Below are 26780 nucleotides of genomic sequence, written 5' to 3' on the forward strand. Positions count from 1 at the left end.
ACTCCCGCCACCTGTTGGCCCGGTATTGCACTACCTCCGGGATCGGCCTTGTCTTAAGCGCGTCTTTACTATCCTGTCTTTCTATCCCATCTTTCAACTCTCCTACTATCTGCACGTGGTAGCGATTGTGGCTCGGCTTGAGCCAGTGGGCAGGCCTGTGCACTTTCCTTTTCTGTCTTCCTGGCAACAACAGACAGACAGACTGACAGAAGGCTGTACCCTTACAAAAATTTTTAGACAGTCTATAGATTGTCCATAGACTTGTGGCTATAAATTAAAAAGACTCTCAGTACGCAAACCTTAGAGAACAGTTATAGGCAATACAAATCCTATAGACAATCTGTAGATTTATGGCCATACACTTTTAGTAAACCTTTCTCTATAGACAGTCTATAGACTATAAGTAGACAAAAAGAAATATGGATATCGAGGCTATATAGTCTACAAAAAGTCTATAGACTGTCTATAGACAATTTTTGAAAGGGTATCTTTCATTATTGCATATATCGGCACTCAGGTCGACGTTAATGAGTATAATTATATAACCCATTGACTAAAAAGAATAGCTCTCATTGTACAAAACGGCGTTTTCAAGGCGTGCAAAGCCTGAAGGAAACGCCGTATCCTCTGCAGTGAAGGATACTGCGTATAAAGCGTAACCTCTGCTGTGGAAGCAGAGATAAACAAACCGGAAAATTGAGGAAACAATGCGAAGCAACCTTCTTGTCTACTGCGCATATTTTTCTTTTCCTTCCAGGCGAACGGGGTGGATCGATGCATTAGGTAATCCCTCCCCGATGTGGGATAACGGAAACCGTCAGATCCGAGCGAGAAAGCTGAAAAAAAAAAGAGGCGCCGGTGGGAGAAGATGACGTAATCTGATCGGAGAAGGAAAAATCCTCCGAAGGACGGCACATAGAGCGCGCGCGGGCACCGTATAAATAGCGAGTTGGCGCTGGCCTGGATCTCCGTGCAGCCCTGACGCTGGCGGTGGCAGTCACGCGGCGACGGGAGCGAGAGAAACCTTTTTTGTGTGTGTTTTTTGGGGGGCTTTACGTGGCCTAAAGGCAGCGCGAAGATGCGACGCGCCGACTCTCAAACGGGTTGTCCGAATCTGGCTTAGCTTAGCTAATCACGCAAGCTTGCAGGAAAGAAAGCTTGTTTCCGTTTCCAAACACTATTTGTCAGACTGTGTTCTCACGTCGCATGCCCTACGAAAATAGCTGCCCTACTTTGCGGCTACGGCATCACGGGCACCAAAGCAGGATCTCTTTCTTTCTTGCTGCCTGTGGTCTCACAACCAACGTGTGTGCTGGAGATTGCGATCTTGTGGAAAATGAGCGTGCTTCAACCATTGTTATCCCTTATTCACCGCAGCACAGCTCAGAAAGTCTCGGAGCTTTTACAGGAGTGGGAAGAGGCAGTCTTTAGTGATCAGTGAAGATGTCAACATCTGAAAGGGAAAGACCAGCATGAACAGCGACACTGGAAAAAGGCACCGATGGGCCGTTGCCGATGGTACAGGTCATCCTTAAAGGTTCAAGACAAACAAAAGACGGGCGGTGGAGTACAGCACTCGAATCTTATGCTGAATGGGTTATCTATGGTCACATTGTCTTTCTGACTCCTAAGAATGGGTGCGCAAACGAGTGCGGGGTGAACTTGCGTACATCAAACGACTATACGAGACCTTGAGCCGGACTGCTTTAGGAACCACAACAGGGACCAGGCAGAAGCACGTTGCAAAGTACCTGTAACAGCAACTCTGTGCTCTTGGCTATTGACAACCATTTCAGAGTGAAAAGCTCAGATGAGGTAATCCAGTTCCTAAGAAGTTACCACAACTTTGGGCTTCAAGGTTTCTCAATTGATGTTAAGGACATATACTACACGATTCCGCAAGCCGAAATCTTGTCAGCAGTCAATGATCACATAGAAAAACGTGGTGTTGTGCCATTTCAGTGTAGAGTTTCTACCAGTGCTTTCCTCGAACTATTATCGTTTTACCTTAGCTCAACTTTCGCAGAATGGAATGGGGATGTGTGCATTCAGAAAGATGGTATATGTATTGGGTCATGCATAGCCCCGTACTAAGCGATATGCTCTGCTTTGCGCGACAAAAGGTTGCAAGACCGTCCAGAAGGTTTTCGTACGTGTGTGCAGTTTTTTTAGATTTGTAATTTGTACTTGTAGTTTGTTAATTTGTTACTTGTGATTTGTAATTTGTACTTTGTAATTTTACAGTGTGACAACCACGAATTTGAGCAGCTGTTTATAAATGTTAACGCAGTATTCGTGAAGTACCTTGAGCCATTGTCATTAACTCATGAAACACCAGTTCAAGATTTCATCAAGATCTTGGATATATTATTTGCATTTCACTCCTTCCCACGTCTGTTGGTCTTACGAGCCCCGAGCTTGAAAATCCATCCTTCCATGCTCATCAACCCATTCCAAACTCGTAAAACGAGCCATTGTTCACTATGTTTTTAATAATGTTTTAAAAAAGTGTTGTGAGCACGGCATGGAACGAAGCTTTCGAATACAAGTCGATAGCCTAACAAAGGTTGCCTACCCACCCGAAGTTCTGACTTCAGTGGCAGTAAAACTGAAAAAAAAGCTTAAAAGCTCTGAACACAAGCGACAGCATTAGGCAAAAAGAGAAAAGAAAGGTTGTTGTCGTGCCGTACCTCCATCAGGTTTCACACAACCCCAGAAGGATTGGAAACCGTGCAGGTGTTCATGTCGTGTTCTCAGCGCCAAAAAAACTGTCTAGCATGGGCAAGAAGGTAAATAGCAGAAATTTTGAACCGCGCGGGAGTCCAGTTAGGCACGGTGAAAATTTTGTTACCTGTCAAGAAGGAATCGTCTATTCTCTGCCCATGTCCTGTGAGAGGAGTTACGTTGGACAGACGGGCCGCTGTCTCAACAAAAGATTAAAAGAGCATCATGACAATGTCGCACGTGTGGCTACTTCAGGCCACGTGCCAAACATTGTAGGGACTGCAAAACAGAAGAAACGGAAGAAAGTGATAATGATGCCTGTGAACCGCACTGTACAGAGAATTAATGCAGCGTGATAGGAAAACATCATGACGCTCTTGCAAGAGAAATAATGGAGGCACATATGATTGCAAGATTGCAGGATGTTTTTATAAGCGCGCCTTCAATAGCATTGTCACAGAAAGAAATGGAGTACCTTGATTGCGAGATTTGACACGTGCCACATTTCCGCTGGCACTAGTTGCTTCCGTGCATGTTTTTCGGGTTTTCTTTCCTTTCTGCTGGTAGCCAGCAAGTATAAAAGCTTGCTGGCCGTCCAATGAAAATCAGTTGTCAGTCAGCGCTCTGTTTTGTGACGTGTGCGTTCCTTCTGTCCCGTCTTTAGGGCTGTAGATATGGAAGGATGCTTTGGGCAGAACATGGCAGACGGAAGCAGGTCCCATACCGGAAGTGGGCGCTGTCCAATAGTATGCGTCGGCGGCGCAGCAAACGGTTTCGGTACTTAGCAAATCTTATCTAGGTGGCTTTAGTGCACAGAAATTCAGTGCGCCGATGGGCCCCGTGTGGTGCTTGGGATGTGGGTGCGTATGCGGGCAGGCCTATCTTTAGTTTACTGCCGCCAGTCGTTATTTGCTATCGAGGGGTGCCATGTCATGTTCGATATGGCTACCGTGTAAGGTGGTCCGCATATTTGTTCCAATATCCGTGATCAAGCCCAGAAATTCTGGACAAATGTTTTTAGTTTGTGAAGCTACCACTTCTATAAATTATAATTCTCGCCAAATTCCACTGAGTTTCTATCACTGTCGGAAGTAGTCGGTTTGTGCACACGAGTAATTTTACAAGTCTCATTTTGCAGCGCGTCAGAATAGTCGGCCATCAGATTTCAACATGCTGGCGCAGAATCTCAGCGTACGCTTTAGTTTCCTCGCGATTACTCGTCAAACTATCCCCTTTGAGTTACGCGGTGTCATGAGGCGGCTGTCCGGAGGCACTAGCTGGGGCGTCTTGTGGAGCTGGGGTTATATATCATACCTCATTTGTCACAAGCCTAGCCAGACCTGGGGCATCCTTAAAGCAATAAATCGATGACATTGACGAAATTGTGCCGTCGCAGGTGCAATACACCACGTGATGAAAGACAGTGACTCCGAAATAAACAGTCCTTACTCTAGGCTTCTTTTCTCAACACTGTACTTCTCTGATAAAATAATAGCATACATTTCCTCCAAAGAAGCACATAATACACTGCACGTCGCTTGTTCTAGGTTTGAAGGTAAGCATTTCCGGAATTCCTTGCTTTTATTTTGTGTTATCTTAAATTTTTACACAATGCATCAGGTAAACGGGCTTGAACCAAGAAGAAATGTGATATAATAGATAAACCTTTCAAGCTTCACGTGCAACACGACATCTTTAGAACTTCCTTTGTATTATTACACCTTTGTTCGCAAGAACTTGTGAAACCGCAGCGGTGGCCTAGTGGTTTGAGCATCCGCCTCGCATGCGGGAGGTGCGGTGTTCGATCCCCAGTGCCGCCGGGTACCCACCGGTGATACAATGGGTACAAGCTTTCCCCTGGTCTGGTGCTCGGCTTATTAAGGGTGAAATGCTTGGGAAATGGGTCTTTGACCCCCACCTTGAGTAAAGGAAAATGCCTTGCGTCATGGCGCTCTTTGGCCGCAGATGCCCTTGCGCCATAAAAATTCATCATCATCAAGGACTTATGTACGCAACATACAATAACAGTTACAGAAAAAAATGTTTCTATGAATCTTTTCTCTTTGTAGCTGCATTATGCAGCAAGAATTAAATAGTGCGCAGCATTAATGTTCACAGTGGTGAAAACTATAGAGGCCGTATGAGGACAACTCTAGGTGCTTACCACGAAAAGTACGTACTTATACGCCTTTTGCCTGCGAATTCGTGCCCGTGATTGGGTATCAACAACTAAAGAGTTAATTTTCGGCTATTTATTTGTTTTTTACTTACTACTTCATTGTCCTCAACCGTACCCGCAAACATGTCTTTACCACCCTTTCTTAAAGATAACTATTGGTGAACGACCAATACCTTTCATAGTGTGCGTTTCTTATTATTTCAGTTTCTCACAATACGTTTACATACAATCCCTATTTCTCGGCTTCTTTCTATTACGGTTATTTCGTAGTAATCAGTGCGCCTTCTACTAAATCTCGCAAGGTGTTTTCGTTCACTACATTCTGTGTATTTTTGTTTCAATATCGCTGAATAATATCCCTATGTCATTCGTTACGTTTTTTAGCTACTGTCCACATATTGCGCGATTTTCTCCCCTACATATTACAGTTTGTGGTCTTTTGTAAAGCAGGTCTTAATCGCTGTTTCGCCTTCAGGACCTCTTCCTGTATATCAGCATGTTGGTTCATTTTAACGTAGTAGTAAATACGAAAGAGTGACAGGCATCGAAAAAATGATATACTTAGGTATTAACGCTCTTCCTCATTTAATACTCAATAACTGAAGCGATTTAGGTGTACTTGAAATACAGAAATATTGGAGCGGAAACTTCAGCTCTTTCGTAAGGGTGTATTGAGACAGCGCCAATGGGTCGATGCCGATGCATGCGGAATTGGTCACTCTCGAATTTACATTCATAATGTTTATTAGTTTCGGACACCTGCGGCCGAAGTGAAATGGAAAAATTGTTAGTGCTTCAGCGTAAAGCGGTTCGATTATTGATGCCCTCCAGAGCCTACATCAGCGCAGGTGAACTAATGGAGCAGCCTGCTATACCACCTGTTACAATCTCCTACACTATCAGGCTATGCCTTCTGGTGAACACAAAAAGAACAGATAACTACAATAGCTTCTATAATCATTACCTTAGCAGAGATTCGAGTTACTTTTTGCGGCGACCTCAGTTCTAGTAGAGCGCCCTCGTACCAAATATGGAAAGGAAACTTTGGAATATCAAATTACGGTCATCTGTAATGCTCACTCTAAATTAATTGATATCAAAGAAATGCAAAACGGCTCGCAAATTTAAGCATAAATGATAATAATAATTGGTTTTTGGGGGGAAAGGAAATGGCGCAGTATCTGTCTCATATATCGTTGGACACCTGAACCGCGCCGTAAGGGAAGGGATAAGGGAGGGAGTGAAAGAAGAAAGGAAGAAATAGGTGCCGTAGTGGAGGGCTCCGGATTAATTTCGACCACCTGGGAATCTTTAACGTGCACTGACATCGCACAGCACACGGGCGCCTTAGCGTTTTTCCTCCATAAAAACGCAGCCGCCGCAGTCGGGTTCGAACCCGGGAACTCCGGATCAGTAGTCGAGTGCCCTAACCACTGAGCCACCGCAGCGGGGTTAAGCATGAATGCAGGAATTTCATATCACTGTCTGCATGATTTTGTAATGCGCGGTCGTGCAATTTTCTTTCTTTTTTTTTTCTTTTTACTTCTTACTCCCACCTTGAACAGAGCATTCTTTTCAGTGATTGACTTTAAATGTACTAACCAACTTTTTTTTACTTTCCTTTTGCTTTTTGCATAGCACTGTTACATTATGTTTTTCATATGTACATTTAGCCACAGTACAATATTCTGGATAAAGATGCTTGTTCTTGTATAACTGTTGTTGTGGAGAGCGACTGCTGACGCGCCACTGTTGCTGCACCATCGGTGCCCTCTGAGGCCAGGGCCTAGTCAGGAGGATGTGCTCCCTCCTTTGGCCTGCCTCAAGGGCTAGAACTATGAATTACCTCAATGAACGATATCTCCATGGCAGTCCTCATACCATTGCTTGCGCAGTGGTGCTACAGTCAAGCGATGCGCCACTGCCCTGCAATGACAGGTGCTGCCACCGGTGGGACTTGTGAGACTCAGGGTTGCCCTTCCCAAGCAATTTAGCTGCCACTTTCCATTGTGGTCACTTTGGTCACAATCCGGTGGGCAGTTTGTGATGACGCCACAAGCTCACGTGACCTAGGTGGCCCACCTAGGCTGCTTCTCTGTGGATTTTTGCTGTCAACGATGACGACGACGTGGATCTTATGCACAACGAAAGCCTTAACGCTATCTCGTTAATAAAAATTGGCCCGACACTTATGCCCCGCCTTAACGGTATGACGCGATAGTGGCCTGTGGTCATCTCTAGTTAAGCGCATACTCATTAGCATTCAGTAGTAAGATACCACTTTACATGAAAGAACACCCCACATGCATATAAACTCCCGCTAATAGAAACCTGTAAAGGTTAACGAATTGCTGGCGGTTTAGCTTTGCGGCGCATGGAATATTGTGTGTAAACAGAGTACCCAACAATTCTGGATAGAAACATTTTTGAAGAGGAAATAATTCATGAGCACAGTTTTTTCAAACATTGTACGTTTCCATTGTAAGAATCAATATATCCGCACATCTCCCGTGGACAGGCCCACATTTTTTTTTTTTTGCTATTAACGTTCTTGTTGTCGTCAAAAGCGCCCTCCATCTGTTTTCTACGGCAGTCTAAACTGCTCGATGCGAGCGATGAAAACACTACAAAAACATTTTGCCACATATCGCAAGAATGAACAAGTATTTTAAGCAATTCCATATCAGTACCTAACAGTTATCCAGTATTCATTTTTTTTCTCCAATAATGTTGGACATGTTTGCAGGTTGACCACAGCGCCACTTACATGAAAGCGCGATCGATGTACGGCGAATGTTCGGCGAATGTCCGGACCCCGTAGAATATATGTTACGGGTCCAATTGGACTTAATTTTGGAAATGTGGCGGAGAGTTCGAAGGTTGCTCCACTTCTGCCACCGGTTAGCCCGGTATTGCACTGCCTCCGGGATCGGACTTAGTCTTTATACCACGCGTCTTTACTATCCTGTCTTTCTATCCCATCTTTCAACTCTCCTACTATCTGCACGTGGTAGCGATTGTGGCTCGGCTTGAGCCAGTGAGCAGGCCTGTGCACTTTCCTTTTCTTTCTTCCTGGCAACAACAGACAGACAGACACACGATCGATGTTTCCACTGACGCAAGGAGCCAGTTATGCGCCTTTTTCATCAAAATAAACGGAGTCTACAACGTTGCCAACGCCAGCGCCTATGAACACAATGAACGGCGGGGGCCTATTGCTGAAATTTAAATTGGTTTCTGGGAAGGAAATGGCGCTGAGCATCTGTCTCACATTCCGGCGGACAAGAAACCGCGCCGTAAGGGAAGGGATTAAGGAGGGCGTGAAAGAAGAAAGGAAGAAACAGGTGCCGTAGTGGAGGGCTCCGGAATAATATTTCGACCTCCTGAGGATTTTCAACGTGCACTGGCATCGCAAAGCACGCGGGCACCTTTTGCGGTTCGCCTCCACCGAAGCGGCTGGTAATAATAATAATAATAATAATAATAATAATAATAATAATAATAATAATAATAATAATAATAATAATAATAATAATAATAATAATAATTGGTTTTGGGGGAAATAAAATCGCGCAGTATCTGTCTCATATATCGTTGGACACCTGAACCGCGCCGTAAGGGAGGGGATAAAGGAGGGAGTGAAAGAAGAAAGGAAGAAGAGGTGCCGCAGTGGAGGGCTCCGGAATAATTTCGACCACCTGGGGATCTTTAACGTGCACTGGCATCGCACAGCACACGGGCGCTTAGCGTTTTTCCTCCAATTCCGCGTTTTGCCAAAACTTTTTTAACGAAGACGCAAGCAGCGCGCACCTAAATGTCACTACCGCCGCGTAGCTCAAAGCGCGATTAAAATGTCCACAGACCCAGTTATGCGCCTTTCCTTTCGGGACTTTCGCACACAGTTTGAAATTGATGTAGACGACGATGTGCAATGCGTTACGCGAGAATGCGTTGCAATCTAACACGCTAAGGCGCCTGTGTGCTGTGCGATGTCAGTGCACGTTAAAGATCCCCAGGTGGTCGAAATTATTCCAGAACCCTCCACCACGGCACCTCTTTCTTCCTTTATTCTTTCACTCCCTCCTTTATCCATTCCCTTACGGTGCGGTTCAGGTGTCCGCCGATATATGAGACAGCTACTGCGCCATTTCCTTTCCCCCAAAACCAATTATTATATTATTATTATTAATCTAACACGGGGCGTGATCGCCTGCGGCGATAGCATGTGCCCTCGTGCAGTAGACAGCGAAGCTGATCTGTTTGCACCGCCGAGGGTTGGAAACTCAGTCGCGGGGCACAACTTACTCATGTAGCGGCATGTGTCCTTTATGCACTTCAGTTACCACAAACTAAAGAGGAGGTGAAGGAGAGGGAATGGCAGGAAGGTTAACTGGAACAATGAACCAGTTTGCTACCCGGCACAGAGGTAGCAAACCGCAAACTAAATAACATGTCATTTCGCATTCTTCAAAGAGCATAGCCTTCACCAACTCGCCCAGTTTTCCGTTCCGGCGAAGTATGTAGCTGACACCAACATCAGCCGCATATAAAGTCCTCAGATGAAAACAAATTGGGCGCGTGTTAGCACGTGTGCGGACGAGAGTTGACGTCGCAGCCAGCGCTCTTACGTATAGTCCTCCATGCACAGCCGTACATCCCTGGTGAGAAAGAGGTCTTCAGGATGCACATTTCGCTTTTGTAGTGAGAGCCACACGGGGCTAGCAGTCGAGCATTTCGCGGTACATGGGAGAGGCCAGTTGTGCGCATGCGCCGTTACCATGGCAACCGGAGAGGAGTAAGGTGTGGGGTGCGCTTCGCCGTCGCCGCGGCCGCGCGCCCGCTCTACCGTCGGAGCAGTTGTGCGCATGCGCCGATACCATGGTAACCAGAGAGACCCCACAGCTGCGCCGCGCGCTTCGTCGCCGCCTCGCCGCACGCCGCTCTATCACCCGAACCGCCCATCGCATGCGCAGCATTGCGTACAAAAGGCGGAGATGTAATGGGCGTCTGTATCACAACGTTTGGCATGCATGCAGAGAAGGAGAGTCCAGCCGCTGCTAAAGGCTGGTATAGACAAGAGAAAATTTAACTCCTCCGATCCTGACGTTGTCGACTGGCACTTGCCTACTCAACAAAGATTGAGCGTCAGAAGGCGGAGAGAGCAGCGGAGACGCCCGAACAGAGAGAGCCTTGCCAAACAGTGACGCCAGACTGCCGAGAGTAATATACTGCCCATAGCCGCCTAAATGGAGTTTATGGAAGGCGTCGGTCAACGGGAACCAGCAGAAGAGGACGTGAAGGCCCATCGTGGGACTGATCACACCATTCGAGTTTCCGAAAAACAAGTTCAGCCAGGGAAACGCACCTCTTGCTACGTATATCCTGGCATAGTCGAGCTAAGCCACTGCCAATTTTTTTGAACCATTTGCCTGGGTAATAAGTGCCGGCTTGAAGTTGTAGATCAACTAAATGGTAGGAAAAACCCTTTTCATCACTTCTGTGGGTTTTTTGAGTTGAGGGGTGCCGTATCGACTCGAATATATACCGGGTGTTTCAAATAAAGTGGCCCACATTTGTTTTTTTAAATAGGCTTGTTCAGGTATGAAGACGGCTTCCGCGGCAAAGTGGTACCCGCGTTGGCAGACATCAGAAAACATGTAAATAGTGTTAACTATTTAGCCGCTTAACTCATTTCTGATAATTAACTTTTCAACTATAACAGTTAGGCTACTGGTTGCAATTAGAGGCTTGTATCAGGCCGTTAGTAATAACCGTATCAGTTTTTACGAAAACGCTATTACGCACTCCGCTGTGGCTCGGAAAAACTTGGCCTTTTCGACTATTTATGCGCACTGGAGAGGTTGCTGTGGCTGCATGCTTTCGAAAACGCATGTATTTTCGCACGATGCAGCCAGATTTTGTCGAGCTACAGCGTAAAAGGTAATTGCGTTTCCGAAATTCTAAAAATTGGTCTTGTTATTACTAACTATCAGATACAAGTCTCTAATTGCAACCAGTAGCCTAACTGTTACAGTGCAAAAAACTTAATCATCAGTAGTTAGTTAACCGGCTAACTAGTAAACATTATTTACACGTTTTCTGACGTCCGCCAGCGCATGTAGCATTGCGCCGCGGAAGCCCCTTCATACCTGCAAAACCCTACTTTAAAAACTTCTTGTTCACCTTTGCTGAAACAGGTGGTATATATACATAATGCAAGCATAAGGACCCCTTCTGAGCAACGTTGTTCGCCTAAATCGGCGCTTTTGAATCCCAAATGTGTCTAACTCCGTAATGCTCTGACAATTCCGCGCTCCGCTCATCGCCGCGTGGGACTTCCTCTCCTTGTCTGAGCGCTTGTTTGCTTGGCTTCAAAGCCGCAGGAGCTAGCGTAACACGCACCGTGGCCTTCCCGCTCTTCGTACCAGTCGGTATAGATTGCCTTCGACGCCATCGTTCCATCCCTCGCTTATATCCTGCGTGAGCAGTCGGAGGGAAAGCGCTTCTCACAAGCGAACGCGGCAACGAGATCGAGGCAGCCTTGGCAAGACCTCCCGGCAGCCCCCCGATCTCACAGCGTCGCTTACTGCGAGCGCTCAGTCTGGCATATATATGCCTCTACGGTTGTATACGAGTTTGAACGCGTAGCAAGCCAGATACTTTCGTTCGGCAGCGACAACCCTGTTTCTTTTTTCTTCGAAAACCACGCGCGAGCACCTTTTCTTACTGTCGCGGAGCTTCGCTCTGCCCAAGCAGCCGCCCTATCGAGCCAGCGAATGCCGAGTATCTCTGTTCGGAATCGAAGATCGCGGCGTTCTCTCTCGCACGGCAGCTGCTTGGCATTAGGCGGCTTCCCGAATTGCGGGGAGTCTGCTCATGGCGCGGAACTACCGAGCCGTACTAGGACGTCAACGAGTCTCTGCCCGAGTTTGTAGCTGCTTGCCTGATGTCGGGACTCCTGGCTGAGAAATGTCGACAACCTTATTTCGCGTGCTGTCGCTTGTCCTGCGGACGGCGAGAGATCGTATGGTTACATTTCATGACATAACCATGCACTACCGTTTAGGTAGACTTCTGTATCCCCCCGTACATATTTTTCTCACCAAACCCCAAGAGATTGCGTGGAGGCAACTCCAAACGAACACCTTCCCCAACCCGCGATATATACCCACATATACACTGCGGTCTACTCTCCCTCCTGTCAACTATGTGGCCAACATGCCACTCTATCCCACATACGCTGGGCTTGCCCTCAGGACTCCCCTCCGCGAGGTTTGCAGCTCTCGAATCCAGACCAGTGGGAGGCCGCATTGCTCAGTTCTGACTCGGACACACCGATCCGGGTTATGAGAAGAGCCCTAGTAGTCGCCGAACGCCACGGGCTATGGCCACTTGATGGGGCTATAACCCCACACCAACTGTTACCTTGGTCGACGAAAATAAAGTTTATCCTCCTCCTCTTCCTCGGCGTGCGCGGTTTTAAGTGCCGCGTTTAAAGCATGCATGGGAAATCTAAAGAGCTGTCATTGTTAGCTCTAGGACTATTCCAAAGGGCAAAGAAGAGCGTTTTCATTAATTCATCCTCTTATGCCTTTAGATACGGTCATTATTTTGTTCTGAATAGGAATGCCATTAAGTCCACTAAAAATACAGGCATTCTCTGCCCCGGTCCGACAAACCGCCGACTCCTTGGCTTTTAATTTTGCAGCCTAATAAAGTTTTTGTCATATGTAATATAATCATTGTAGAGCCAAACCGGAGATCATAGCCTTATGCACACGCTTTTCATATCCTTTTTAACCATGGTGACAGCATTGTTTTAACTACTGTTGTTATCCATACGTTACTACTCCGAGAAAGCATGGAGTGTACTAAACTGGCAACAAGGGCCTGGCATCACAAGTTTCTAACCGGTAGCATCTAGAGTCACTGGATAAATTATCTAGCGACTCCAGTAGCATCACGTCACCTACCGGCAGCATTTCCGCAATGGTTTTGAAATCGAAGTAGTCGGAGGTACGAACGCGTTGAGTTTAAAAGTGTTTTAACAATTTTTGAATCGGTGCGTCTGATTTGGTGTCCGTTTATGTGCTAGCCCTCTTTTAAATACCGAGGTAGTGCGTTATCACATGCTGCTCTCTTCGCTTTATGCCGTTTCCACTGCGAGATAAAGGTGACTCCCAAAGAAATATTTTTCCGGACCCCTCCACTACAGCTGCTCTTTCTTCCTTTCACACCCTCTTTGATCTCTTTTCTAAAGGGTCTGTTGCGGTGTCTCCTCAGAATAAGACAGTGACTGCGTCTTTTCTTTTCTGAATGGAAATATATTCTGCCAGTTAATAATGGGCTGCTGGTCTCACTTTCAGTTCGGTCAGAATTAAGTGTTCGTTTTCAAAGCATGTCCAACATTCTTGGACAAAAATTTTTAATACTTGAAAGCGGTAAGGTACTGGTATAAAAATATTGAAGGTAATGGGTCCATTTTTTCGATAATTATCAAACTCTTTCTTTTATAATGTTTCCATCGCTGGCATCGAGCAGTTCAGGTTGCCATAGAAAACAATTAGGTAACACTTTTGACGATAGCATAAACGTTAATAGTAAAAAAAAATCAAACCTGCCGGCGAGAGATCTGCGGATATAATGATTGTTATGGTGAATTCTCACAATAAATGAAAAAACTGCGCTCACAAACTCTTTCCCGTTCAAGAATGTTTTTGTTCAGAATAGTTGGGTATGCTCCCTTTCAATTCGCGCCTAAAAGAACAAAAGTTCAGTTGGAGGTAGTGCAAGAAGAGAAGGAAGGTATGATGAAGGAACAAGTTTGATGAACGCCTCCTTAGAAGACGGTTGCACTTTGGGATGAACCATGTCCCCTTCTCATTGCTTTCTGTGATATGCTTGTGCTCTCAATGCTTAAATGTGGTATAATAGTTTGGCCACATGAGTGTATTTTCTGCAGATACATGAAAGCCTTGGCAGTGTAAAAACGCGCCCTACTGCTTCTTAGCCTTTGTACTTGGCAGACACAATCGTGTATGGAACAGAGCAAGTCCTGTGCATTCTACATAACTGGATGTTTTTCCATAGGAGCTTCTGTTTCCTCTCTTCCTGCCACGAGCACTCGACCAGTCATTGAATTTAAAATCCCTTCCCTTACGGCGCGGTTCAGGTGTCCAACGATATATGAGACAGATACTGCGCCATTTCCTTTCCCCCCAAAAACCAATTATTATTATTATTAAAATGTGTAGTTGTGTCACCATGGCCGGCTAGAAAAGAAAGCAATTATAGAAGCACTTGTAACAATAGCGATCTAAACAATAGTGGCATTAGCAGAAGTATTTGTATCACTAATAGTATTAGTGGCGGTAGCGTTTTTAATACTAATAGTATAGTAGCAGCAGTAATAACGGTAGGAGTAGGAGCAGTAGCAATGATAGTAGTAGCAGTAGTAGTGGCAGTAGTTATTAGTCTGCGTTAAAAGGCCCCAAACTATCATTCTCATTATCCGCATTACATACACTGCAGGACAAAGTCCTCCTCCGGTGCTCCTAGGACTTTTCCCTGCGACAGCAAGCTTTACTGGCCGGTGCATGCTAAGATGGCTAGATAAGCCTACCGCACAGGTAAGTAGTAACAGAGTTGTAGTAGTAGCAAGTCTATTTTCTAGAGAACGATAAGTGTTACTCAGCCTCCAGCATAATAGTCTGCGATAAAAGGCCCCGAACTTGATTTCGGGCTTACCGGGATGTGGTCGAAATGACTTTGCGGCGCAATACTAAGCGGAGGCACCTCAGTCAAACGGCATGAATTGTTTTCGATTAAATTGTAGGCTTGGTTTGTAGTCTCAGTGAGAAGAATCACTCTCGATGAAGGAAAGTCAAAATGCCACGGATCACGATTCCGCTGACCGTTTGTCCCTTCTTTGTGCTTGGAATCCAAACTTAATTAAAATTCTCAACGCATATGGACAACAGACGACCTTCCGTCGAGGTCCTGATCGCGTGTTGAAACCGAGCTATTGAAATGTATCGCCGATAATCTTGACATACCTCCTTGATGTAGCACTTGACCCAGTTGCATTTGCGTGGGAACGAAATCTTGTAAGGCCTTCGCGCAATCTAAACTGATTCTGAGTTCCCCACTCAAATTTATCTCCCATTGTAGGACATGTGGATCTTTGAGTCTCAGGCCTTGTCTGCTTACTGTGTGCGCATAAACATCGTGGTGCTTTAAAAAGTTGAACGCTTATGCATCGAATTTGAATGTGGAACCCCAGTGCGTGCTTTGCATGTGAACTGAAGACTAATTCGAAGGAGAAGTTACATTTGTGCATGCTGGCCCCGTTAACCTAATCTACGCTCGTAACAGAAGCCAAGGCACTTAGATAAAAATCGCGATCTCTTCAAGAATGAAGACTTCTTACTTTACGAAAATCTTTCCCGATGAGTAAACCGCAAATTCTTTGTGCTCTTTCTTTGGAAAAAATATTGGAGCCGGCTCGCGTGACCGTGCCATGCGCCCGCGATCGGTTGGAGAAGACGGACATGCTGCTCAAAGTTTGACACTTAGTTCGCCACAGGCATTCCTTCTTACAACCTCCCGCGTCATCATCATTGGAAAAAAAATTCTAGACGGGCGAGTAAACTTTACCCAAGTGGATTTAGAGTTTACAAACCGCTTGAGGCACCGAATGACATCAGGTTCTATGCTCAGGACCAACGAGAATCGGCATCAGAGCTAGATCAAGATTTTAGTAGGTTTTAATGTAAACGGTTTCGAAAGGGGGGGATAGGAGGTGTTCATTTGGATGTTCATGAGGAAGATTAACCAAAGCCATGTCTCAATCGGGCTTTCAAGTACGTGGCATTGATGTCTACCTGCAAAAAAACTATGCCTTCGCACAATATTTCATGCTTAGCAACGATAAACCGCCGGAATTTTTTTTCCTTTCTTTATAAAGCCATCCCTCACCCCACGCACTTGAAAGGGGAAATAATAATAATAATAATAATAATTGGTTTTGGGGGAAAGTAAATGGCGCAGTATCTGTCTCATATATCGTTGGACACCTGAACCGCGCCGTAAGGAAAGGGATAAAGGAGGGAGTGAAAGAAGAAAGGAAGTAATAGGCGCCGTAGTGGAGGGCTCCGGAATAATTTCGACCACCTGGGGATCTTTAACGTGCACTGACATCGCACAGCACACGGGCGCCTTAGCGTTTTTCCCCCATAAAAACGCAGCCGCCGCGGTCGGGTTCGAACCCGGGAACTCCGGCTCAGTAGTCGAGCGCCCTAACCACTGAGCCACCGCGGTCGCATTTAAGAAACAGGGTACAGTAAAAAAGATAGGTCGACGGGGAGGCACATCGAAAACCTACAGAATCTTTTCCTCAGATGATGTTAGAAAAATTGTTATGCCCCCTCCCGAAAAATTTATTTATTCAGATTTCATTCCAATTTTATTTTATATTTTTTCTGTTCACGAACCAATATTTCCACTGTGTACCATTGGTAAAAAATTGAAAACAGTTGCCGTGAGAAAAGGAAAGGCCCCGTCTCAGTCTGCGTGGACACCTGCATCGTCATGAGGAGTGAGTGAGTAAAAACTATTGACCAAAACAGTACAGTGGTTGCCAGATGGGGAAGTCCAGACCATTCAGGTCTCGGACCGCATTGGCCCATTTGACAGCCTTGACTTGAGTGTCTCGGTTGTCGCTGGCCTTTATTGAAAGTCACGCGTCAGTTGAGGGAGGAGTCTTGAGATCTGGGGGTGGAGGATGCACTTTACAGTCCTATATTAGGTGATCTAAAGTAACTATTTCGCTGTGGAAATGGCAGTTGGTGCTAAAGCTTTGAGTAAACTTGTGCGTGTACACATTTCGGTTGGGGAAGGAGTCGTTATGAAGTTTTCTCCAGGTCACGTGCTGCTCCCTCGAGAGGGAGCAGTGCGGTGGCGGGAATTGCCTTTGTCCGAGTTTGAAACGTGTGCTGTGGCGTGGTAGGAGGTTAGCGTTTCGCAGGTTGCCTCCAGGTCCAGACCGTCCAGTGCTCGGTTGGCTCTAACTCGAGCTTGTGCGTGAGAGGCCTCGTTTCCTGGTTTCCGGCGCGCGTCGGTACTCATACCAGGTCAATGTCTCGGTGGGGGGACGTTCCGTCAACATTTTACAGGTTATTTCTGACCGTCAGTGAGATGCGGCCTTTGGCAAAGTTGGTGATGGCGTAGTTGGAATGGCTATAACGATGGCTGTAGCGTCTGTAAAGGCAACGGCAGATGCAACTGCGGCTTCTTCCACGGATTCTGCGTTTTAGGTGAATATCTTAGTGGCCATGGGGGAAGTGGCCGGGTCAGTCTCGAGGATAGGGTACCGTGCAGATGGCAAATTTGTGGCGGCTGTCTTGGTAGATGAATGCATTGACGTAGATGTAGTCTTGTCTCTGCAAGTGTAGATGCGTACCTCTTGCTCCTGCCTCCCGCGGACCCTGTTGCGTGTGCGGGTTAATTTTTTTCGGTTGAGATTTTATTCGTCTTTTTTCGGATATGGCTAGGCAAAGGGCCTGGATGGTCCTCCATAGCTTCCCCTTCGATGTCCATTCCATCCACGATGATCCTCTCCTCGAAACTCCTGGAGAGTCGAGCTGTCTGTTTGGTTAGGTTTACTTCTTTAAGTTTAGAAAAGGTATTGTGTACTTCAAAGGCGACAAGTTTCTCCTTGCCTGCAAATTTAGGTAGGCCCAACACTGTTTTTTATGCGTGCCGATTAAGATAACAATCTTTTGTTCTTCTGCCTTCCTAAGATGGATTTACGTACCAGCGTATGTAATTTTGCTGATGAAGGTGGCTTGAAGGAGTTTGCGCAGGTCGTGCTCCTTCGTGCCTCGTCTCTTTCTGGCGATGCGCCTCATCATGCGCGCCGTCTGATGTACTGAGCTTTCCAGTCTCCCGAGGCCTACAATGCTGCTGGGGGTGTTGAAGGTATGGAGTCCTAAAGCCCGTATGTTCTCCACTTCTATATTTTTGCTTTGAATCTCAATGTCGATTGCGATCCTGTCTTCGGGGTTTTTGCTCCGTCGAACGAAGCGTAGTTCTGATTTGGGTTGGGAACATTCGTGCGTGACTCGTTTTCCCTCCTCCTCCACCGTGTCAGCCGCTGCTTGGAGAGCTTCTTCTAAGTTCCCTACGGAACCGAGGTTCATGCAGATGGTAACGTCATCTGCGTACAGAGAACAACCGATGTTTTCAATGGCATTGAGCCTGTCTGGATGCTTCATTAAAGCCAGGTCGAAGAGAAAGGGCGACAATAAGGCCCGGCAGTTTCCGAGCCGAGTAGGATTGGATTTCAGTGGTCTGATGGTGATCTCAACCGTTCTCTTTTCTTGGAAGGATTTAACGTAATTGTATTCCCGTTCGCATGGGTTGAGGTCGGCTAGGTGTTTCAGAATGGTATTGTGTAAAATGTCGACAGCCTTTTTAAGATCAAGTCTTAATATTGCAATGGTGGTTTAATGGACGGGTTGAATACGTGACTTGATAGCTGGAGCGTGCCGTTTTGGGTAGAGAGTCCTCTTCTGAAATCCACGATGGAGTGTTGTATTAGGTTGCGGTCTTCGGTGTAGTCCCGTAGTCTGTTCAGTAACACGTGCTCCATGAGCTTTCCGAGAGAGGATGTGAGGGAAATGGGTCTTAGGTTGTCCACGTTGAGTTTCTTGTTAGGTTTCGGAATAAATGTCATTTTGGCATGTTTTTTTCAGCTCCTGGAGATGATTCCTCTCTCCCAGCATATGTAGATGTAATCTTTGAGTGTCATAACAGATTTCAGATCTAGGTTACGGAGCGCCTTATTTGTAATTATGTTTAGTCCTGCCGCAGAGGTTGTCTTCAGCTCACCCAGCGCGGTCCAGACATCTGCGCCACTGAACGGCTTGTCCAGCTGCGGATTCGATTGTCCCGAATAATGTGGTCCTTTTCTCAGTCGTGTGCGGTGTTTAGGTATTTGCCCCGATGAAGGTAAAAAAAGTCTTTTTTCGTCCCCGGGGTGTTGATGGATGATTGTAGCGAGTTGTCTCTTCGCGGCCAACTTGGACTGCGTGTGGCCGAAAAGGTGGTGGAGCAGCTGTCACGTCCTCTTACTCCCCAGTTGTCCGTTTAGGCTGTCGCAGGTTTGATGCCACTGTTACCGGTTGAGTTATCTCACAAGTTGTTCGATTTCTCATTCGAGTTTGGCGATTCGAATTCGACTCCGTAGCCTTCTGTTGAGTCTTTATCTCTTCCACCTCTTCATGAGACTGTTTCTTGTCTCCTACATGTGTGCCAACCTCGAATCGGGGGGCGGTTTTCGGCGTCTATATGGATTTACGTATAAATTTGACCCCATCTTGGATGTCTTCGATAGGAGCCGGAGCTGTTTGATCCCTTTAGTTCCTGAATTTTTCACAATCTGTGAATTTCGTTAGCTTCCATTCCTTCTTCTAATTCTCGGTGCCAAATGTAGTGGCCAGGATGTAGCGGTCGCTGTTTAGATGCACGCCTGTGTTGCGCCAGGCGGAATTCGTGACAGTCTTGGCTAGCGTGAGGTCCGGGGTGGTATCTCTTCTAAGGCTGTTGGCAGTTCTGGTCGCCGAGTTGTAATTGATTAGTAGAGAGAGTCCTGATTATTTCGGATTTTATTCCAGAGTATATTACCTTCCTTGCACGACTTGTGGCATCCCAGGTCCACGTTCGGCGCGTTAAAGTCGCCCGTTATCACTAGCTTCCCCTTCTTGGTTAGTTGTGTAGTCGAATCTAGCAATGCCGGGGTTTCTCTAGGTTGACCTTGTGGGGAGCTTTATACATTAAGAACGTATAGGCTCCCCTGCTTTTTTTTTGGCGGGAATATTTTCGGTTACCGAGTAATCTGCTTCAGAATCACCCAATTCGTCTTGTATGGCCGTGTGTTGGTTGCTATCTATAGTGGGGCTGTCATTCCCGCTTCGCGTGGCATGTATTTTTGGGATATCGCTTTGTGTCCTGTTAGACTGACGGGCCTCATCGGTTCTTGGATAGCAATAATGTCCTGTTTAATTCTAAATTTTAAATAAGGAACTGGAGGTTGGAACTTTTGCCTTGAAATCATCTACAGTTCCATTGCCACATGTTTATCTCGTGATTATTAGCTGCCATGTTGGGGCACTGTCAGGTGTGCAACCGCAGTCGCTATCGTGCTCATCTGAGTTTGTATTGTCCTGATTGCCTCCATCTTTCTCCTCTGCTCTTTTGCAGGTTTTTGACGATGTCACTTCTAGCCTATCTGCTCGGGCCTCCAGTTTGTTGAACATCTCGTTCTCTTCGAGAGCCAGTTTGGCTTTAACTGCGAAAGCTTGCGACACCGCGTCAGTTTCGATTCGCTTCTTGGGATTCTAGGCCTTCTGCTGATCTTTTGGGGCCTGTCTTTTGAGAACGTTTGTGGGTTCCAAGCCTACACCAGCACAGTCCGAAGGGGTGAGGGACGAGCACCTGTTCTTAGTGGTTTTTGCGCTTTCAGTTGGGCGTTGGATTTGCGTGGGACTCGTCATGAAGGAGGGATGGAGGTGCCATGAAAGATGAAAGAGAGAAAGGGGTACAGTAATGGAAGGCTCCCGACAAATTTCGACAACCTTGGATTTTTCAACAAGCACTGACGTCGTACAGCACACGGGCCGCTGGTAAGCGTCGTCTTTTCACACCAGATTCGATAACATGAATTTATTGGTAACTGTCAGCGCTGACGTCCCAGGTGGCAGTTACGGAAGGGCGGCGAAAATTGGGTAAAATACGTATTAAAAGAAAAAAGCTTCCTCACAGAATACTGAATTTGGTTACTTGATGGACCGATCGATCATACGTTAAGAGTCCATGCAGGCAACGAAAACAATGACAAAGTAGAAATGTTTAGGAGTATAGAAGATGTGCCCGTCAGCTGACCACGTCTTTCGGAATACTTGCAGAAAATTGATGTATGCCTAATGCTTCTAAAGAAGAAAAGAGCAAGTATCCTAATATGTTCAAAAAGGGGAAGATTGAGAGTCTGTTACAAGAGTAACAGACGTATTTATCCACTGCACTATAGTAGGAATACCTTTATTTATGAAAGGCTCCTTGTCTGCATATGTGCTGTGTTGTTTTTGCTTTCGTCGTTTGCACCAATTCAGTGGTCGTGGCTTCAGATCCCATCGGTGGTATATGCTTGTTTTTCCTTTTACTCTCTAATCAATTGTCTTTTAACCAACAAAGAATTACAGCATTAATTCCATTCTAAACAACAGCTCAAATTCCTGGGTTGGATACCTCCTCTCGCCTGGCGCATCCTACAAAATTGCTGTCGGTCCAGCGACCCTCCAAACTGTAACCTCATCTGGGCTCCCGGCCACCAGGGATTCCAGGGCAATGAGTTAGCCGATCAGGCGGCCCGCGCGCTCTCTCCCCGGGCACTCACACTTGCTCAGGAAGCCTACTACGAGCCTACCCAATATCTAATTACATTCAAAGACATCACTACATATTATAAGGACAGTCATCGTCGCTTTCCGGAACCCTGTAAGGGTCTCCGGAGAGCAGACGAACGGCTTCTCAAAATTTTTACAAATGCAATGCTGTGCCCGGCAGTATTGAAACACTTCAATTCAGAATTTGACGGTGGCTGCAGGCTGTGCGGAGCGACGTTCTCGGACGTTTTCCATATGGTCTGGGCCTGCCCTTCCAATCCCCACCCTTCTCAATCATTCATCTCCCACCCTTCTAGGGAGGCCTGGGAGGCGGCGCTGCTTAGCTGCCATGACCTGCAGTCCCAACGGACCTTGGTCGCCAGGGCGCGAGCGGCGCTAGACGCCATTGGGGCTCCGGAATTGGAGCTCCACCTAGATTTGTGAGGACCTGGGCCATAGGGCCTGGGCCCAAACACCTCCTTGTAAATAATAAATGTTCACCACCACCACCAAATTCCTTGATTTCGGTGACTGTTGGCTTCTTTCATACGCATGCGGTAACGAGCCCCTCATTTCCTTACACTTCCATCCCACCCCCCAAGAAAGACTTATATGTGCGTATTCGCGGCAGCAAAGACTTCCCATGTACGATATTTCACTAGGACTAGTACATTACGTTATAGAACCCATTCGTCCCTGAATTACATCTTATTTATCGCTCCTTATTGAAATTGTCGCACAAGGAACTTTTTTTTTATACACACACTTTCCGTGGCCAAAAGCAAACTTGTAAGGTTTTTGAGTCCGTTCATCCAATTGCTGTTTTTTTTCATATCTTTCTTTGTAATTTTTTTGTTGTTCTCGTAGTGGCCCTCCTGCCACGGGCCTCCACTGGGCCTGCAGTGTATTTTAAATAAAATAAAAAATAAACAAGCACCTACTGAAGGGATTTGTGTGTGTGTGCGCGCGTACGTGCGTGCGCGCGCGCGCGTGTGTGTGTGTGTGTGCGCGCGTGCGTGTGTGTGTGTGTGTGTGTGTGTGTGTGTATGTGTGTGTGTGTGTGTGTGTGTGTGTGTGTGTGTGTGTGTGTGTGTGTGTGTGTGTGTGTGTGTGTGTGTGTGTGTGTGTGTGTGTGTGTGTGTGTGTGTGTGTGTGTGTGCGCGCGTACGTGCGTGCGCGCGCGCGTGTGTGTGTGTGCGCGCGCGCGTGTGTGTATGCGCGCGTGCGTGTGTGTGTGTGCGCAAGCGTGTGTGTGTGTGTGCGCGCGTGCGTGTGTGTGTGTGTGTGTGTGTGTGTGTGTGTGTGTGTGTGTGTGTGTGTGTGTGTGTGTGTGTGTGTGTGTGTGTGTGTGTGTGTGTGTGTGTGTGTGCGTGCGTGCGTGCGTGCGTGCGTGCGTGTGCGCGCGCGCGCGTGTGTGTGTGTGTGTGTCTGTGTGTGTGTGTGCGCGCGCGTGCGTGCGTGCGTGCCGACGCGCGGATGCTGATTTCAGGATATCCACACGCTCTGGGAATCTACAAAATAAAGCTTGGAAGGGAGCGCCGGTACACCTCTTAGCGATGCCAGTAACGTCGAGGCTGCGGAATCCATTTCCTGCCTGCCGTCTCTGAGGCGGGGATCGGGAAGAGATAGACGACTAGGCTTTGTATTAAATCTCGCGTCCTTGCCCCACTGAGCCTCCGTTCGAGAGGACTGCGATGCGAATCTCTTAGTGTCGATCGGAATACGGTAATACGTCTAGGCGGTGACCCTTAGATGCTATTATGATTGAGTTATATGGCCCGTGTGTACAGGATGATTGCTCCTAAAGCCCATTTTTCTTCCTGCCAGCAGCATTCTTTTTCTCAGTGCTTATTCTATCTTACAGTCATTTCAATCAATTTTAGCCCCAAAGCAAGGCGCTCTGCGGTGCAGGTAGAAGCCCAATCTTAGCAGCCCATTTTGCCCCACCGCTTATTATTTTAGTTTTGTCACATCGATCAGGCGTTTCTATAAAAGAGCCGCCGCGGTGGCTCATTTGTTATGGCGCTCCGCTGCTGACCCGAAAGACGCGGGTTCGATCCCGGCCACGGCAGTCGAATTTGGATGGAGCCGAAATTCTAGAGGCCCGTGTATACTGTGCGATGTCAGTGCACGATAAAGGACCCCAGATGGTAGAAATTTCCGCAGCCCTTCACTACGGCGTACCTCATAGCCTCAGTCGCTCTGGGACGGTAAACACCCATAAACCATAAACCGTTTCTATAAAAACCCGTGATTTTAAATTGTCGTGCACATCTCAGCAAGCGCTTATGTGAACCAACACATCATTATTTGCTCAGATATGAACTCTTAGCTGCCCATGCAACAACAACATTTGGGGCATAGAAGTGAGCTGCATTTTCTTTTACGCATTCAAAACTCATTAGCTCATAAGAGGCTACACCGCTGATATGACCAGATAGGAAAAGGTCAGATGGGCATTATAAATGTGAAGGAAGCACTGGCGAAGGCAAATTTGTTTTCAATTTGACAACCTTTTATTATCGGAACACGGAGAACCAGCATAAATAGTCTGAAGTGCAGGTCCTGCCAGCCAGTCCTGACGCGATCCTTCCGAGTGGTGTCCTGAAAGAAGCACAGGTAAGCCATTATTAGTAACTGCACTTGGCTAGGCACACAATGCATTTTGAAAAAGAACTAAAGACCCAAAAGCCGTAAACTTACGTCTAGATCCTTACTCTCAGCATTTACTTCTTCTTGCGGAGGGCATAGCTGTAGCCGCCAAGGCCATAGTTGTAGCCTCCGAGACCGTATCCGTAGCCGAGGCCGTAGCCAAGACCGTGGTATCCAAGACCGTAGGTAAGGCCGTGTCCGTAGCCGAGGCCGACGGTGGCGACAGGGGCGGCAGCGTGGTGCACAGTGGTGGCGACGGCAGCCGGAGCAGCGACAGCGTGGCCGTAGGCAAGACCGCCTCCGAGAACGTGTCCGAAGGTGCTGCCGTAGCTCAGGGCGGGGGCAGCGTGGACAGCGGCGACAGCGGGAGCAGCGTGCACGGCGTGCACGGCGGCCACGGCGGGACGAGCGACGGTCACGGCGGGAGCGGCGTAGGAGACAGCGGGAGCGGCGTAGGAGACTGCGGGAGCCGCGTAGCTGATGGCTGGGCGGGCGACGGCGACAGCCGGGCGAGCCACAGCGGCATAGGAGACAGCGGGAGCGGCGTAGGAAACAGCCGGAGCGTGGTGGACAGCGGTCACGGCGGGAGCAGCGTAGGAGACGGCGGGAGCCGCGTAGCGAGCGACGGTGACAGCTGGGCGGGCAACAGCGGCGTAGGAGACAGCGGGAGCGGCGTAGGAAACAGCCGGAGCGTGGTGGACAGCGGCCACAGCGGGAGCAGCGTAGGAGACGGCGGGAGCCGCGTAGCTGATGGCTGGGCGGGCGACGGCAACAGCTGGGCGAGCCACAGCGGCATAGGAGACAGCTGGAGCGGCGTAGGAGACAGCCGGAGCGGCGTGGACAGCGGTCACAGCTGGAGCGGCGTAAGAGACGGCGGGAGCCGCGGCGTAGCTAAAGGCTGGGCGGGCAACAGTGATAGCCGGGCGGGCGACAGCCACAGCTGGAGCCGCAGCGTAGGAGACAGCTGGGGCGTGGTGGACAGCGGCCACGGCGGGGGCGGCGTAGGAGACAGCCGGAGCGTGGTGGACAGCGGTCACAGCCGGGGCAGCAACGGCGTGTCCGAGGGCGAGTCCGCCGCCGAGCACGTGGCCGAGGCCGGTGCCGTAGGCAAGACCGCCATAGCCAAGACCACCATAGCCAAGACCGCCATAGCCATAGCCGACTCCGCCGGCGAAGGCGGTGGCCAGGAGGCCGAGGAACACGACAGTCTTCTGCATGAGGGCAATGAACACATCTCTTCACTAAAACGGCGGAGACAGTATTCTTGGAATGGGGCTGATATGTCAGAATACTGTTCACGATGCGTGCATAAGCATGTAAAGTTAGCTGGGAAACGTGTGCTATACCAGTGAATTTTTTCATACTACAGGAATTAGTTTCCCAACGCTATCTCCCCACTTAATTGGGTGGTTAGAAGATAGTTATGGGCCTTTGAGGTGAGCTTACTTTCTATGTGCAGTCGGGAATAAACACTGACTGTTGCTTTCCCTCTATTATATGTGCTTTAGTAATCGTCAGTAAGTGCAGTATAGCCTCAACTTCCATCGATGCAACGTTTGTTGCAACCGACCAGAGGCCAGGCCTACCGAAGGGCTTATTAACTCCTTAGCTTGATTAATTTTGGTTAGGTGCATTGTTTGTCGAAGTAGAGTTGGTTGAGAATGAGAAACTAAAATTTTGGTGCAGAATGCCGCTTGAAACAACAGATTCTAAATAATCAGGAACACGCATTCAAGCCAGCATCTTAATGTCTATTGTCAGTTTTGCTACCTCCATTTCTTAAACGCTTCCCATGAGTCTAAGGAGTTTACTTGGCTACGGGTATTCGAGTAACATGGTTGTGCTCATGGTAGTTTCTAATGCACTAATTTAACGGAATAGCTCGCTGACGCAAATGCTTTAATTTCTCTCCACGATCTGGAGGCGCATTCCTGTCTATAGTGATACGAGACAGAACCCCAAGACCTGAGCGCGCCCGTCCGCGTTAAGAGGCGTTTCAGCCATGCGTTAAAAGCGTTAAGCTCCGCCTTAAAGTTCCATTTCAGCGAGACTCGTTCCATTTCTCGAACTTAAGCTTGAGAGCTGAGTTCTGCGAATCTTCGCCGCTGAAACGAGCTTCGGAATCGTTCTCGGAGCTCTAAGCTCGCTGCGACGTCGGTTCCTGAGTAACGTATCCATAGTGTCGCCGTCCCCACGATTGCTGGTCGCCCTGCCGCGTCGCCGAGCACTTACCAGAGCGTTCATGCTGGTTCTCTCTTCCGACTAGATGCCAGGAGAGCAAGTGCCATGTCTTTCGCTCAGCGCGGCCGTCTTTATATACCTCTCGCCGCGGTGTTGGCGGCCGGGCGCTAGCTGAGGATGCGGATCTGCCCGTGAGGGGAGGCGCGCTCGCACGCCAGCGCCGCCATGGGCGTGCAGTGTCTTCGCTCGAGGGCGATGGATCGGCGATAAGGGAAGAACCTTCGTCTCGCAAAGCCTCACGATGGCGTGGCACGCGGCGGCATCTTGGCGTCGACACATCCCCCCCCCCCCTTCCACAGGGTCCCGCGGGGCACAAGTTGCCACAAGCCTAAAAAGGGGGAAGGGAGCCAGCAATGAAGATGTGAAGAGGTTGAGGGCAAGGAGGGGACTGCGTCGAAAGCTGGGCTTCGATACTTTACAACGATCACATTATACTTATGCCCCGTTCCATGAGAACCATTATCTCCCCCAGCAGGTAGAGTGGAGGGCACTCGCCTCTCCCTCCCCTCTGGGGTACCGAGCGGGAATAACTGCGCAAGGTG

General features: G+C 47.9%; 1 protein-coding gene across 1 annotated transcript; it reads right to left on the bottom strand.

The window, feature by feature from the left end:
• Window positions 1-23838: 23838 nt before the first annotated feature.
• LOC144101404 (uncharacterized) lies at window positions 23839-26388 on the bottom strand. The gene is made up of 3 exons (XM_077634553.1): window positions 26230-26388; window positions 24049-25208; window positions 23839-23949 (listed from the first exon to the last, which is right to left on the bottom strand). Exons 1-2 carry the CDS (start codon window positions 26239-26241, stop codon window positions 24072-24074), a joined length of 1149 nt encoding a protein of 382 aa, XP_077490679.1. The 5' UTR covers window positions 26242-26388; the 3' UTR covers window positions 23839-23949; window positions 24049-24071.
• Between the last annotated feature and the right edge of the window lie 392 nt (window positions 26389-26780).

Source organism: Amblyomma americanum, chromosome 8, assembly GCF_052857255.1.
Source record: "Amblyomma americanum isolate KBUSLIRL-KWMA chromosome 8, ASM5285725v1, whole genome shotgun sequence".
NCBI lineage: Eukaryota > Metazoa > Arthropoda > Arachnida > Ixodida > Ixodidae > Amblyomma > Amblyomma americanum.